Raw genomic sequence first — 13,872 nt, forward strand, 5'->3', positions numbered from 1 at the left:
CCTTAAAACCTTGAGGAATGGTTTAACCTGCATGTGTGTGTGTTTCAGAGGAGGCCAGCAGCGCGTCTCTGCAGGCAGAGCTGGACGCCGAGAGGCAGCGCTACCAGAACCTCCTGAAAGAGTTCTCCAGGCTGGAGCTGAGATACGACAACCTGAAGGAGGAGGTGTCTCTGAACAAGGTGATCAGCTGATCAGCTGTGACCTTTGACCTCAGATCAGCTGTGACCTCAGACCTCACAGGCAGCTCAGTTCAGAAAACGTCTGTAGCACATCTGTAGCAAAACTGTAGCACATCTGTAGCACGTCTGTAGCACGTCTGTAGCACATCTGTAGCACGTCTGTAGCACGTCTGTAGCACGTCTGTAGCACATTGGTAGCACGTCTGTAGCACGTCTGTAGCACGTCTGTAGCACATTGGTAGCACGTCTGTAGCACGTCTGTAGCACGTCTGTAGCACGTCTGTAGCACATCTTTAGCACGTCTTTAGCATGTTTGTAGCACATCTTTAGCACATCTTTAGCACATCTTTAGCACGTCTTTAGCACGTCTGTAGCACATCTTTAGCACGTCTGTAGCACATCTTTAGCACAGCTTTAGCACGTCTGTAGCACATCTTTAGCACGTCTGTAGCACATCTTTAGCACGTCTTTAGCACATCTTTAGCACGTCTGTAGCACATCTTTAGCACGTCTTTAGCACATCTTTAGCACGTCTTTAGCACATCTTTAGCACGTCTTTAGCACATCTTTAGCACGTCTGTAGCACATCTTTAGCACGTCTGTAGCACATCTTTAGCACGTCTGTAGCACATCTTTAGCACGTCTTTAGCACATCTTTAGCACGTCTTTAGCACGTCTGTAGCACATCTTTAGCACATCTTTAGCACGTCTGTAGCACATCTTTAGCACGTCTGTAGCACATCTTTAGCACATCTTTAGCACGTCTGTACGTGCCCTGACTCTTCCTCTCAATCGTCCTCCAGTTCCACCCGGGCCACAGGAGGAACCCGTCCAATCAGAGCAGCCTGGAGTCGGACTCCAACTACCCGTCCATCTCCACCTCTGAGGTCGGAGACACGGAGGACTCCCTGCAGCAGGTGGAGGTGAGTGTGAGGGCGGAGCTTCAGTGCAGGGAGCAGCGCTGGGCGGGGTCCTAACACTCTGTGGGGTCTGTGGTGGGTTTCAGGACCTGGGGCTGGAGAAGGCTGCCATGGACATCAGTCTGTTCATGAAGCTGCAGAAGAGGGTCAGAGAGCTGGAGCAGGAGAGGAAGAGGCTGCAGGCCAACCTGGACAAGATGGAGGAGCTTGCCAAGCGCAAGGTGATCAGCTGTGATGATCTCAGAACCGTCCCGGATCAGAACCGTCACACAGAATAACTGATGTTTCCTTCATTCAGGGCTCCGAGGGGAGAAGTCCGCCCTCCGAGCAGGAAGCTGCAGATCTGGCCTACAACAACCTGAAGGTACCTGAAGGGACCTGAAGGGGGGTTCTGTAGCATCTGTGAGGGGTTCTGTAGCATCTGTGAGGGGTTCTGTAGCATCTGTGAGGGGTTCTGTAGCATCTGCGAGGAGTTCTGTAGCATCTGTGAGGGGTTCTGTAGCATCTGTGAGGGGTTCTGTAGCATCTGTGAGGAGTTCTGTAGCATCTGTGAGGGGTTCTGTAGCATCTGTGAAGGGTTCTGTAGCATCTGTGAGGGGTTCTGTAGCATCTGTGAAGGGTTCTGTAGCATCTGTGAGGGGTTCTGTAGCATCTGTGAGGGGTTCTGTAGCATCTGTGAGGAGTTCTGTAGCATCTGTGAGGGGTTCTGTAGCATCTGTGAAGGGTTCTGTAGCATCTGTGAGGGGTTCTGTAGCATCTGTGAGGGGTTCTGTAGCATCTGTGAGGGGTTCTGTAGCATCTGTGAGGGGTTCTGTAGCATCTGCGAGGAGTTCTGTAGCATCTGTGAGGGGTTCTGTAGCATCTGTGAGGGGTTCTGTAGCATCTGTGAGGAGTTCTGTAGCATCTGTGAGGGGTTCTGTAGCATCTGTGAAGGGTTCTGTAGCATCTGTGAGGGGTTCTGTAGCATCTGTGAGGAGTTCTGTAGCATCTGTGAGGGGTTCTGTAGCATCTGCGAGGAGTTCTGTAGCATCTGTGAGGGGTTCTGTAGCATCTGTGAAGGGTTCTGTAGCATCTGTGAGGGGTTCTGTAGCATCTGAGGGGTTCTGTAGCATCTGTGAGGAGTTCTGTAGCATCTGAGGGGTTCTGTAGCATCTGTGAGGAGTTCTGTAGCATCTGTGAGGGGTTCTGTAGCATCTGTGAAGGGTTCTGTAGCATCTGTGAGGAGTTCTGTAGCATCTGTGAGGGGTTCTGTAGCATCTGTGAGGAGTTCTGTAGCATCTGCGAGGAGTTCTGTAGCATCTGTGAGGGGTTCTGTAGCATCTGTGAGGAGTTCTGTAGCATCTGCGAGGAGTTCTGTAGCATCTGTGAAGGGTTCTGTAGCATCTGTGAGGAGTTCTGTAGCATCTGTGAGGGGTTCTGTAGCATCTGTGAAGGGTTCTGTAGCATCTGTGAGGGGTTCTGTAGCATCTGTGAGGGGTTCTGTAGCATCTGCGAGGAGTTCTGTAGCATCTGTGAGGGGTTCTGTAGCATCTGTGAGGGGTTCTGTAGCATCTGTGAGGAGTTCTGTAGCATCTGTGGGGGGTTCTGTAGCATCTGTGAAGGGTTCTGTAGCATCTGTGGGGGGTTCTGTAGCATCTGTGATGGGTTCTGTAGCATCTGTGGGGGTTCTGTAGCATTTGTGGGGGGTTCTGTAGCATATGTGGGGGATTCTGTAGCATCTGTGATGGGTTCTGTAGCATCTGCGAGGAGTTCTGTAGCATCTGTGAAGGGTTCTGTAGCATCTGTGAGGAGTTCTGTAGCATCTGTGAGGGGTTCTGTAGCATCTGTGAAGGGTTCTGTAGCATCTGTGAGGGGTTCTGTAGCATCTGTGAGGGGTTCTGTAGCATCTGCGAGGAGTTCTGTAGCATCTGTGAGGGGTTCTGTAGCATCTGTGAGGGGTTCTGTAGCATCTGTGAGGGGTTCTGTAGCATCTGTGAAGGGTTCTGTAGCATCTGTGATGGGTTCTGTAGCATCTGTGAGGAGTTCTGTAGCATCTGTGAGGGGTTCTGTAGCATCTGTGAAGGGTTCTGTAGCATCTGTGAGGAGTTCTGTAGCATCTGTGAGGGGTTCTGTAGCATCTGTGAGGAGTTCTGTAGCATCTGTGAGGGGTTCTGTAGCATCTGTGATGGGTTCTGTAGCATCTGTGAGGAGTTCTGTAGCATCTGTGGGGGGTTCTGTAGCATCTGTGAAGGGTTCTGTAGCATCTGTGGGGGGTTCTGTAGCATCTGTGATGGGTTCTGTAGCATCTGTGGGGGTTCTGTAGCATTTGTGGGGGGTTCTGTAGCATATGTGGGGGATTCTGTAGCATCTGTGATGGGTTCTGTAGCATCTGTGAGGGGTTCTGTAGCATCTGTGAAGGGTTCTGTAGCATCTCTGAGGGGTTCTGTAGCATCTGTGAGGGGTTCTGTAGCATCTGCGAGGAGTTCTGTAGCATCTGTGAGGGGTTCTGTAGCATCTGTGAGGAGTTCTGTAGCATCTGTGAGGGGTTCTGTAGCATCTGTGAGGAGTTCTGTAGCATCTGTGAGGGGTTCTGTAGCATCTGTGAAGGGTTCTGTAGCATCTGTGAGGGGTTCTGTAGCATCTGTGAGGAGTTCTGTAGCATCTGTGAAGGGTTCTGTAGCATCTGTGAAGGGTTCTGTAGCATCTGTGAGGAGTTCTGTAGCATCTGTGAGGGGTTCTGTAGCATCTGTGAGGGGTTCTGTAGCATCTGTGAGGAGTTCTGTAGCATCTGTGAGGGGTTCTGTAGCATCTGTGAAGGGTTCTGTAGCATCTGTGAGGGGTTCTGTAGCATCTGTGAGGAGTTCTGTAGCATCTGTGAAGGGTTCTGTAGCATCTGTGAAGGGTTCTGTAGCATCTGTGAGGGGTTCTGTAGCATCTGTGAGGGGTTCTGTAGCATCTGTGATGGGTTCTATAGCATCTGTAGGGGGTTCTATAACATCTGTGGTGGGTTCTGCAGCATCTGTAGGGGGTTCTGTAGCATATGTGGGGGATTCTGTAGCATCTGTGAGGGGTTCTGTAGCATCTGTGAGGGGTTCTGTAGCATCTGTGATGGGTTCTATAGCATCTGTAGGGGGTTCTGTAGCATCTGTGGGGGGTTCTGCAGCATCTGTGGGGGGTTCTGTAGCATATGTGGGGGATTCTGTAGCATCTGTGGGGGGTTCTGTAGCATCTGTGATGGGTTCTGTAGCATCTGTGAGGGGTTCTGTAGCATCTGTGAGGGGTTCTGTAGCATCTGTGAGGGGTTCTGTAGCATCTGTGAAGGGTTCTGTAGCATCTGTGAGGGGTTCTGTAGCATCTGTGAGGAGTTCTGTAGCATCTGTGAAGGGTTCTGTAGCATCTGTGAAGGGTTCTGTAGCATCTGTGAGGAGTTCTGTAGCATCTGTGAGGGGTTCTGTAGCATCTGTGAGGAGTTCTGTAGCATCTGTGAGGGGTTCTGTAGCATCTGTGAGGAGTTCTGTAGCATCTGTGAGGGGTTCTGTAGCATCTGTGAAGGGTTCTGTAGCATCTGTGAGGGGTTCTGTAGCATCTGTGAGGGGTTCTGTAGCATCTGTGAGGGGTTCTGTAGCATCTGTGATGGGTTCTATAGCATCTGTAGGGGGTTCTATAACATCTGTGGTGGGTTCTGCAGCATCTGTAGGGGGTTCTGTAGCATATGTGGGGGATTCTGTAGCATCTGTGGGGGGTTCTGTAGCATCTGTGATGGGTTCTGTAGCATCTGTGGGGGGTTCTGCAGCATCTGTGGGGGGTTCTGTAGCATATGTGGGGGATTCTGTAGCATCTGTGGGGGGTTCTGTAGCATCTGTGATGGGTTCTGTAGCATCTGTGAGGGGTTCTGTAGCATCTGTAGGGGGTTCTGTAGCATATGTGGGGGATTCTGTAGCATCTGTAGGGGGTTCTGTAGCATCTGTGGGGGTTCTGTAGCATCTGTGGGGGGTTCTGTAGCATCTGTGGGGGGTTCTGTAGCATCTGTAGGGGGTTCTGAAGCATCTGTGGGGGGTTCTGTAGCATCTGTGGGGGTTATGTAGCATCTAATTTGTTCCCACGAATTCGGCGCTACTAAAGCTAGCCGCAGTGAGCAACGCACTTCCGGTTGTTTTCACAAAATAAAATACCCGTTGCCTTTTATCATAGGGAAAGCCATTACGATACAATTGGTGCTTTTGTTTTGAAAACAGGAAATAAACCTACCCTCGTTGTAGCTAGCTTGAAACCGCCGTTTTGACAGGAAATGACGATTGGCGGCGTCACGTTACGTTGCATCTTGGGTAGTTTGAGTATGAGTAGTAACCTCATGATGCATACCAAACATTTCGGCGAATCTAGAACTTCTCGCTTACTCAAACTCGCATACTAACTCAGAAAGTTAGTAGGAGTAGTAGGAGAAGTATGTGGTTTGGAACACAGCCTCAGACTAACAAGTCATATGAGGTTTCAACCCCGAGGTTAACAGAACTCTGTCTCTGCAGAGGCAGGAGCTCGAATCGGAGAACAAGAAGCTGAAGAACGACCTTAACGAGCTGAGGAGGGCGGTCACTGCGCGAGCATCCCAGAACAGCTCGTCCAATGAGCTGCAGGACGGCTACAACCTTCTGCTCAGCCAGCTGAAGGCAGCCAACGAGGAGCTGGACGCCCGCAAGGAGGAGGTCCTGATCCTGAGGACTCAGATAGTGAGCAACGCCCAGCGCATTGTGAGTCCCGTTCCTCTGAGTGGAAACGAAATAAAGGTTTGTGTTTGTAGCTCATCTGCAGCTCACCTGCAGCTGTGTTCCTGCTAAATGTGCTTTCACAAAGTGTCGTAAGCTGTGTCTGAACGTCTGAAGGAGCGCTCTGTGAGCAGGGCGTGAACAAAGCATTTAAATGTAGATCGCAGTGATACAAAAAAACAGAAGAAAAAGTATAAATTTGTATTTGTAAATCTGAAACAGGGAGTGGTTCCAGACGTGGGCCCTGTGGTACTCCTTGTATGGAATGGGTTCGACATTAATGAGGAAGGGCAGTAACGCCATCTTTGCTCTGTGTGTGAGCAGGAAACTGAGAAAGATGCTGAGCTGAACCACAGCAAAGAGCCGCTGGACAAGGAGGAGGCCCAAGAGTCCAAAAAGTGAGTCCGGTTCTACAGAACACACATCTGGGTTCGGTTTCCATCCACAGCGTCTGGCTGATTTATGTTCCCTCGCTCTGCTGTCTTCTGTTTCTCCGCCCTCATTCGTCCTGCTCACTATGAAGCTGTTCCATCCACTTTTTCAGCTTCCACATAAAAACTGCTGCAGGGGGATAGGGTCACTGCAGAGGGTCGGGGGTCAGTGTGTGTTTGGTGCTGAGCAGCATCCACTCAGTAAGAACTGTTCATCATGTTATCTGTGCTGCTTTGCCTCCTCTCCTCTTGCTCACGCTTGTCCTCTCTTGTCCTCTTTGTCCCTCTGCTGCTGGACACCAGTAACCTGCAGGACTGGTGTCACCTGAATGAAGATGGAGAGCTGGGTTTGGCTTACCAAGGCCTGAAACAAGTGGCCAGGTCTCTGTGTGCTGCCTCTTCTTCTGCTTTAGCTCCATTTGTCTGTCTTTGCTCGGCCTTCTGACTGTAGAGAAACCCCGGTGTGTCTCAGTGTAAATGTGCTCGCCTCTCCTTCCTGTTCTGCTGTGGACACATTCTCTCTGTGAGTAACGTCCGGTCCGCCCGGTCCCGGCAGGCTGTTGGAGGCCCAGCTGCAGACCCAGTCCAGGCAGCACCGGGACGAGCTGGAGGCTCTGCACACTCAGATCGAGCTGCTGAGGGACGACATCGAGAAGAAGCAGGAGATCCTGAACTACACCGCCTCCCTGTCCCCGGAGGCCCGGGTGGAGTACAGCGTCCAGCAGGAGATCACGCGCCTCACCAACGACAACCTGGTGAGGAAGTCCGCCGCCGCCATTGTTCTGTCTCATTTAAAAACATTTTTTTTTTTAATGAACTTTATTAACAATTACATACATAACAAAACTGTTTCGCCAGGGGAAGAAGAAAAAATGTAAAAAAAATGCATCACTTTGCATTATTTAAAGTTTTTAAAGTTTTTAAAGCCTTAGGCATTTCTAAACCATTGATGTCGGTGCTGTATTGATATAGTTCTTTCAAAATAGTGTAAAATTTGGTTTGCTGCCAGTCCATTTCCTTTTGTGAATATGAAATTTACCTAAAAATAAAACAAGTTGTACAAAAAAAAAATTAAGTCCTTTTCCATTTGGTTATTTTCAAAGTAAAGAAAAATGTCCTGAATGTCCAGTTTTCTTTTCAATAAAATTTTGTACATTCAACCAAAACATTTGACAATATAAACAGTGAAACAATAAATGTGCAATAGATTCTCGTTCCGTCTCGTTGTTCTGATCCGTGTCTCCCTGCTCGCAGGACCTCAAGGAGCTGGTGGAGAAGCTGGAGAAGAACGAGAGGAAGCTGAAGAAGCAGCTGAGGATCTACATGAAGAAAGTCCAGGAGCTGGAAGGTAACAAGAGACCTGAACATGCAGCTGAGCCTTCAGCTGAGTCTGCAGCTGAGCCTTCAGCTGATCCTTCAGCTGATCCTGCAGCTGAGCCTGCAGCTGAGTCTGCAGCTGAGTCTGCAGCTGAGCCTGCAGCTGAGCCTGCAGCTGGGCCTGCAGCTGGGCCTGCAGCTGAGCCTGCAGCTGAGTCTGCAGCTGAGTCTGCAGCTGAGTCTGCAGCTGAGTCTGCAGCTGAGCCTGCAGCTGGGCCTGCAGCTGAGCCTTCAGCTGAGCCTTCAGCTGGGCCTGCACCTGAGCCTGCAGCTGGGCCTGCAGCTGAGCCTGCAGCTGGGCCTGCAGCTGAGTCTGCAGCTGAGCCTGCAGCTGGGCCTGCAGCTGAGTCTGCAGCTGAGTCTGCAGCTGAGCCTGCACCTGAGCCTGCAGCTGGGCCTGCAGCTGGGCCTGCAGCTGAGCCTGCAGCTGGGCCTGCAGCTGAGTCTGCAGCTGAGCCTGCAGCTGGGCCTGCAGCTGAGCCTGCAGCTGAGTCTGCAGCTGAGTCTGCAGCTGAGCCTGCAGCTGAGCCTGCAGCTGAGTCTGCAGCTGAGCCTGCAGCTGGGCCTGCAGCTGAGTCTGCAGCCTCGCCTGCAGCTGGGCCTGCAGCCTCGCCTGCAGCTGGGCCTGCAGCTGAGCCTGCAGCTGGGCCTGCAGCTGGGCCTGCAGCTGAGCCTGCAGCTGGGCCTGCAGCTGAGCCTGCAGCTGAGTCTGCAGCTGAGTCTGCAGCTGAGTCTGCAGCTGAGCCTGCAGCTGGGCCTGCAGCTGAGCCTGCAGCTGGGCCTGCAGCTGAGCCTGCAGCTGAGTCTGCAGCTGAGCCTGCAGCTGGGCCTGCAGCTGGGCCTGCAGCTGGGCCTGCAGCTGAGTCTGCAGCTGAGTCTGCAGCTGAGTCTGCAGCTGAGCCTGCAGCTGGGCCTGCAGCTGAGTCTGCAGCCTCGCCTGCAGCTGGGCCTGCAGCTGGGCCTGCAGCTGAGCCTGCAGCTGGGCCTGCAGCTGAGCCTGCAGCTGAGTCTGCAGCTGAGTCTGCAGCTGAGTCTGCAGCTGAGCCTGCAGCCTCGCCTGCAGCTGGGCCTGCAGCTGGGCCTGCAGCTGAGCCTGCAGCTGAGTCTGCAGCTGAGCCTGCAGCTGGGCCTGCAGCTTAGCCTGCAGCTGGGCCTGCAGCTGGGCCTGCAGCTGAGTCTGCAGCTGAGTCTGCAGCTGAGCCTGCAGCTGGGCCTGCAGCTGAGTCTGCAGCTGAGTCTGCAGCTGAGTCTGCAGCTGAGCCTGCAGCTGAGTCTGCAGCTGGGCCTGCAGCTGGGCCTGCAGCTGAGCCTGCAGCTGATCACAGGTGTGTTTGTGTGTTTCAGCCTCTCAGGCCGCAGCTCCGAACGCCACCAGACCGGAGCTGAGCCGGCAGGTGACGGTGCAGAGGAAGGAGAAGGACTTCGAGGGGATGCTGGAGTACAACAAGGAGGACAATGCCCGGCTCATCAAGACTCTGATCAACGGTGAGACCTTCAGTGGAACTGATGCAGCAGCCATGTTACGCCCACCTGCTGATTCAGATAGAACTTTATAATGACGCTTTTCCACCAGCTTCCATCGGCTCGGCTCGGCTCGGCGCGCTATTGCGTGTTTCCACTAGCACGTACCTGCAACCGGCACGATTTTCCGTACCACCTCAGCCCTGGTTCCAAGCGGGCCGAAGCGTTACTAAACGTTACGTCAGCCGACTGCCTTCCACTGATTGGGCGATGAGTGTCGTCACTGGAAGCGTCATAACGCGGATAATAAAAGCTAGCGTTAGTAACCGTTAGCTTACCTCCAAACGTCGTCTTTTTGAAGCTCGTAACAAAACTCTCCGGTACTTTTCAACACTGTTTTGTCTGGCGGCCAGGAGTCTTCTCTGGCTCTCTTCTCTTGCCTTCTGAGTGACAAAAACCCGCAGGGTGAGCAGCAACACGCACGAAGTGTAATGGAAACACAACCAAACCGAGCCGTGGCGAGCTAGTGGAAAAGAGCTATTAGAGAGCCGGTACCGGTTCCCCTTCTGTTCGACCGGTTAACACCCGGTTTGTGTGTTGGCAGACGTGCGGCCCAGCTCGGTCTCGGCCACCGTCCCCTGCCTGCCTGCCTACATCCTCTTCATGTGCATCCGCCACGCCGACTACATCAACGACGACCAGAAGGTGGAGTCTCTGCTCACCTCCACCATTAACGCCATCAAGAAGGTCCTGAAGGTCTGTCGTCCACACACACACACACACACACACACACACACAGTTCTGATCCTGTTCTGATCCTGTTCTGATCCTGTTCTGTTCGTGTTCTCGCCGGTTCTACAGAAGAACAACGAGGACTTTGAGATGACGTCCTTCTGGCTGGCCAACACCAGCCGGCTGCTGCACTGTCTGAAGCAGTACAGCGGAGACGAGGTAGCTCCGCCCCCACACGTGACATCACCAAGCTTCAGCTCCGACCCGCCCCGTGACCTCTGACCCCCTCTGTCTCTCCTTCAGGCCTTCATGACTCAGAACACGGCCAAACAGAAAGAGCACTGCCTGAAGAACTTCGACCTGGCAGAGTACCGGCAGGTGCTGAGCGACCTGTCTATCCAGATCTACCAGCAGCTGGTCAAGCTGGCCGAGGGCATCATCCAGCCCATGATCGGTGAGTCTCTGCCCCCGTGGTCCAATGACGATGTTTCATTATCATCTGGATAAAGTTTGACCCGCCTCCTGTCGGTTCGGTTCTGACTCCGTCTCTGTGTCCCGCCCTCCAGTGTCGGCCATGTTGGAGAGCGAGAGCATCCCCAGCCTGGCGGGCGTGAAGCCGATGGGCTACAGGAACCGCTCGTCCAGCATGGACACGGACGCCGACGGCCCCACCAGCTACACCCTGCAGGCGCTGATCCGGCAGCTGGGCCAGTTCCACGCCACCATGCGGGACCACGGACTGGACCCCGAGATCGTGGGCCAGGTGATCCGGCAGCTGTTCCACTGCATCAACGCCATCACCCTGAACAACCTGCTGCTGCGCAAAGACGTCTGCTCCTGGAGCACCGGCATGCAGCTCAGGTACCGCAGCACGATGATGTCACAGTGATGTCACAGTGATGTCAGAGCCAGGTTCCTGTCAACAATAGGGATGGGAATTGATAAGATTTCTACGATTCCAATTCCATTTTCGATTCTGCTTAACGATTCGGTTCTTTGTCGGTTCCCTTATCGATTCTGCTTAACGATTCGGTTCTTTGTCGGTTCCCTTATCGATTCTCATTTGGAGAAAAAGGACAACAAACCGGTCGATTAGCATCAACTTTGTTTAGTTTAGCAGTAACACGAGTCGTGACCTCACAAACCCAACAACGGTGAGGTCCACATTGGTCTATCCTGGCCTGGGTAATTGAACTCTTCCTGCTCTGGTGAAAGGAGAAGCTGGAGGTAGAGGTGAACTGGGGGTAGTACCACCAGCCTCTGGCTCTGAGCCAGTCAGGCTCTGTCTCTCATGATTTCATCTAAATGTAATGCCTGAGAAGGCTTTCATTTAACCTTAACCGTTACTAACAGCAGCTTTTACAATCAGGCAAATGCTGCTAACATGATAGGCAGTGTTTGTTAGTTAGTTAGTTACCTGCAGTGTTAGCCGAGGACATGCTAACGTTGCTAACGCTGCTAACGTTGCTAACGTTACTAACCACAGGTTTTACAATGAGGCAAATGGCGCTAACATGATAGGCAGTGTTTGTTAGTTAGTTAGTTACCTGCAGTGTTACCCGAGGACATGCTAACGTTGCTAACGTTACTAACAGCAGGTTTTACAATGAGGCAAATGGCGCTAACATGATAGGCAGTGTTTGTTAGTTAGTTAGTTAGTTACCTGCAGTGTTACCCGAGGACGTGCTAACGTTGCTAACGCTGCTAACGTTGCTAACGTTACTAACAGCAGGTTTTACAATGAAGCAAATGGCGCTAACATGATAGGCAGTGTTTGTTAGTTAGTTAGTTAGTTAGTTACCTGCAGTGTTAGCCAAGGACATGCTAACGTTGCTAACGTTGCTGGGTTCAGATTCACCAACGTTAGTCCGGAGCAGATCGAAAATGCGACATTCATTCATAGTTATTGCATGTTGGTAGTATTTCCTCCCTTTGGTGAAATATTCACTTTGCATGTTGCCCTGTTGTCGTCTTTTTTAGGGATGTGTAACCAAACTTTCGAGTGTTTGTACCGCTTGGGCGCCATGTTTACTGTTGGCTGCTGGCTGCGCTGGACTCGCCACGCAACGCCGCGTGGTGACGTCATTCACGCCCACTGGAATCGATAAGGGAATCGTTTGCAAAATGGCCAAACGATTCCAAGGAATTGAAACACTGGGAACCGGTTCTCAACAAGAACCGGTTTTCGATTCCCATCCCTAGTCAACAAGCACCATCGGTTTGTGAGCGGAGCCTTTAAATGTTTCAAAAATGTTTCTTCTGTGCCTGCGGTGCAGGTACAACACCAGTCAGATGGAGGAGTGGCTCCGGGGAAACAACCTGTTCCAGAGTAAAGCCGCCGCCGCCCTGGAGCCCGTCATCCAGGCCGCTCAGCTGCTGCAGGTCAAGAAGAAGACGTCCCAGGACGCCGAGGCCATCTGCTCGCTGTGCAGCAGCCTCACCACTCAGCAGGTGGGCTCATCCATCAGCTCCTCAGTCTGTGTGAACAGCTCCGGTCTGATCCTAATGTCCATCATCTGCATCTTCTCCGGGGATCGGGTCGCGGGGGCAGCAGCTCGAGCAGAGAAACCCAGGCGTCCCTGTCCCCGGCCACTTCCTCCAGCTCTTCTGGGGGGACCCCGAGGCATTCCCAGGCCAGCCGAGAAACATAGTCTCTCAAACGTGTCCTGGGTCTTCCCCAGGGCCTCCTCCCAGTGGGACGGGCCCGGAACACCTCACCGGAGAGGCGTCCAGGAGGCATCCTAACCAGATGCCCCAGGAGGCATCCTAACCAGATGCCCGTGCCACCTCATCTGGGTTAGCAGACCTCCCCCGGGACATGGTTGAAGCTCTGCCGGAGGTGGGAGTTGAAACTCCTCCTTACAGGGGATTCCGCCAGCCGTTCCCAGCAGACCCTCACAATACGTTTGGGCCTGCCAGGTCTGACCGGCTTCCTCCCCCACCAGCAGAGCCAACTCACCACCAGGTGGTGATCAGTTGAAGCTCCGCCCCTCTCTTCACCCGAGTGTCCAGGACATACGGCCGCAAGTCCGACGATACAAACACAAAGTCGATGATCGAGCTGCGGCCTAGGGTGTCCTGGTGCCAAGTGCACATATGGACACCCTTATGCCTGAACATGGTGTTCGTTATGGACAGTCCGTGACGAGCACAGAAGTCCAACAACAAAACACCACTCTGATTCAGATCGGGGGGGCCGTTCCTCCCAATCAGCCCCCCCAGGTCTCACTGTCATTGCCCACGTGAGCATTGAAGTCCCCCAGCAGGACGAGGGAGTCTCCCGGAGGAGCACTCTCCAGTGCCTCCTCCAGGGAGTCCAAAAAGGGTGGGTACTCTGAACTGCCGTTCGGTGCATAAGCACAAACAACAGTCAGGACCCGTCCCCCCACCCTAAGGCGGAGGGAGGCTACCCTCTGGTCCACCGGGGTGAACCCCAATGTACAGGATCCTAAAGTCCTGCCGGAGAAATCCTTGATGTTTTACATTTAACTGAGGAGGATTCGGGCCGGGCGAACCAGCCGTCGGAGCTCGGCTCCGGATCTGTCTCTGGGATCAGGAGAAACTAACTAACTAAAGCTGGAGTTACAGTTGACGCGTCTGTCACGGCGGTGGCGGACCGTGACGTCAAAATGGCGTTTCAGGCCTGGCGCTTGCCTTGAAAAGACGGCGCAGCGCGTTGTCATGCACCAGTCGATTTTTGTAACTTGGCAGTGCCGAGAACGACGAACCGGATGGACCGATGTGAGACCGGCTCAGTCAGGAGGTGCGTAGGTACAGGCAGCTGTACGAAACTGCAGTGAAACAGCACAGGGAGCACGTAAACTCCCCAAACTGGTGCACAGAGATGGGCAGAACTTTGGGGAAAGAGGGAGAGTTCTGTAAGAATGTGTGGAAGAAGCTACGGGACAGATACGTGAAGACAAAGAAGAGGGCAGAGACTCCAAGTGGTGATGCCGGGAGCTTCAGAGCTTCACCTCTTTTAACTGAATTAAAAAATTTAAATGATCCGAATACTGCAGCAGCATCATTG

At 52.8% G+C, this 13,872-nt stretch overlaps 1 protein-coding gene across 3 annotated transcripts in view; it reads left to right on the forward strand.

The window, feature by feature from the left end:
• Positions 1-13,872, forward strand: part of myo5b (myosin VB) — a 57,143-nt gene that overhangs the window by 39,696 nt on the left and 3,575 nt on the right. For 2 of the 3 annotated variants that reach the window (XM_075456309.1, XM_075456310.1), the window contains exons 24-37: positions 49-179; positions 983-1,102; positions 1,186-1,320; positions 1,398-1,463; positions 5,605-5,862; positions 6,166-6,239; positions 6,829-7,027; positions 7,527-7,620; positions 8,994-9,134; positions 9,715-9,866; positions 9,972-10,061; positions 10,146-10,296; positions 10,409-10,703; positions 12,119-12,293. In XM_075456309.1, coding sequence (XP_075312424.1) covers positions 49-179; positions 983-1,102; positions 1,186-1,320; positions 1,398-1,463; positions 5,605-5,862; positions 6,166-6,239; positions 6,829-7,027; positions 7,527-7,620; positions 8,994-9,134; positions 9,715-9,866; positions 9,972-10,061; positions 10,146-10,296; positions 10,409-10,703; positions 12,119-12,293 — 2,081 coding nt within the window. The remainder of the gene's footprint in view (positions 1-48; positions 180-982; positions 1,103-1,185; positions 1,321-1,397; positions 1,464-5,604; positions 5,863-6,165; positions 6,240-6,828; positions 7,028-7,526; positions 7,621-8,993; positions 9,135-9,714; positions 9,867-9,971; positions 10,062-10,145; positions 10,297-10,408; positions 10,704-12,118; positions 12,294-13,872) is intronic. The other variant, XM_075456311.1, reaches the window with a different exon arrangement.

Source organism: Odontesthes bonariensis, chromosome 22, assembly GCF_027942865.1.
Source record: "Odontesthes bonariensis isolate fOdoBon6 chromosome 22, fOdoBon6.hap1, whole genome shotgun sequence".
NCBI lineage: Eukaryota > Metazoa > Chordata > Actinopteri > Atheriniformes > Atherinopsidae > Odontesthes > Odontesthes bonariensis.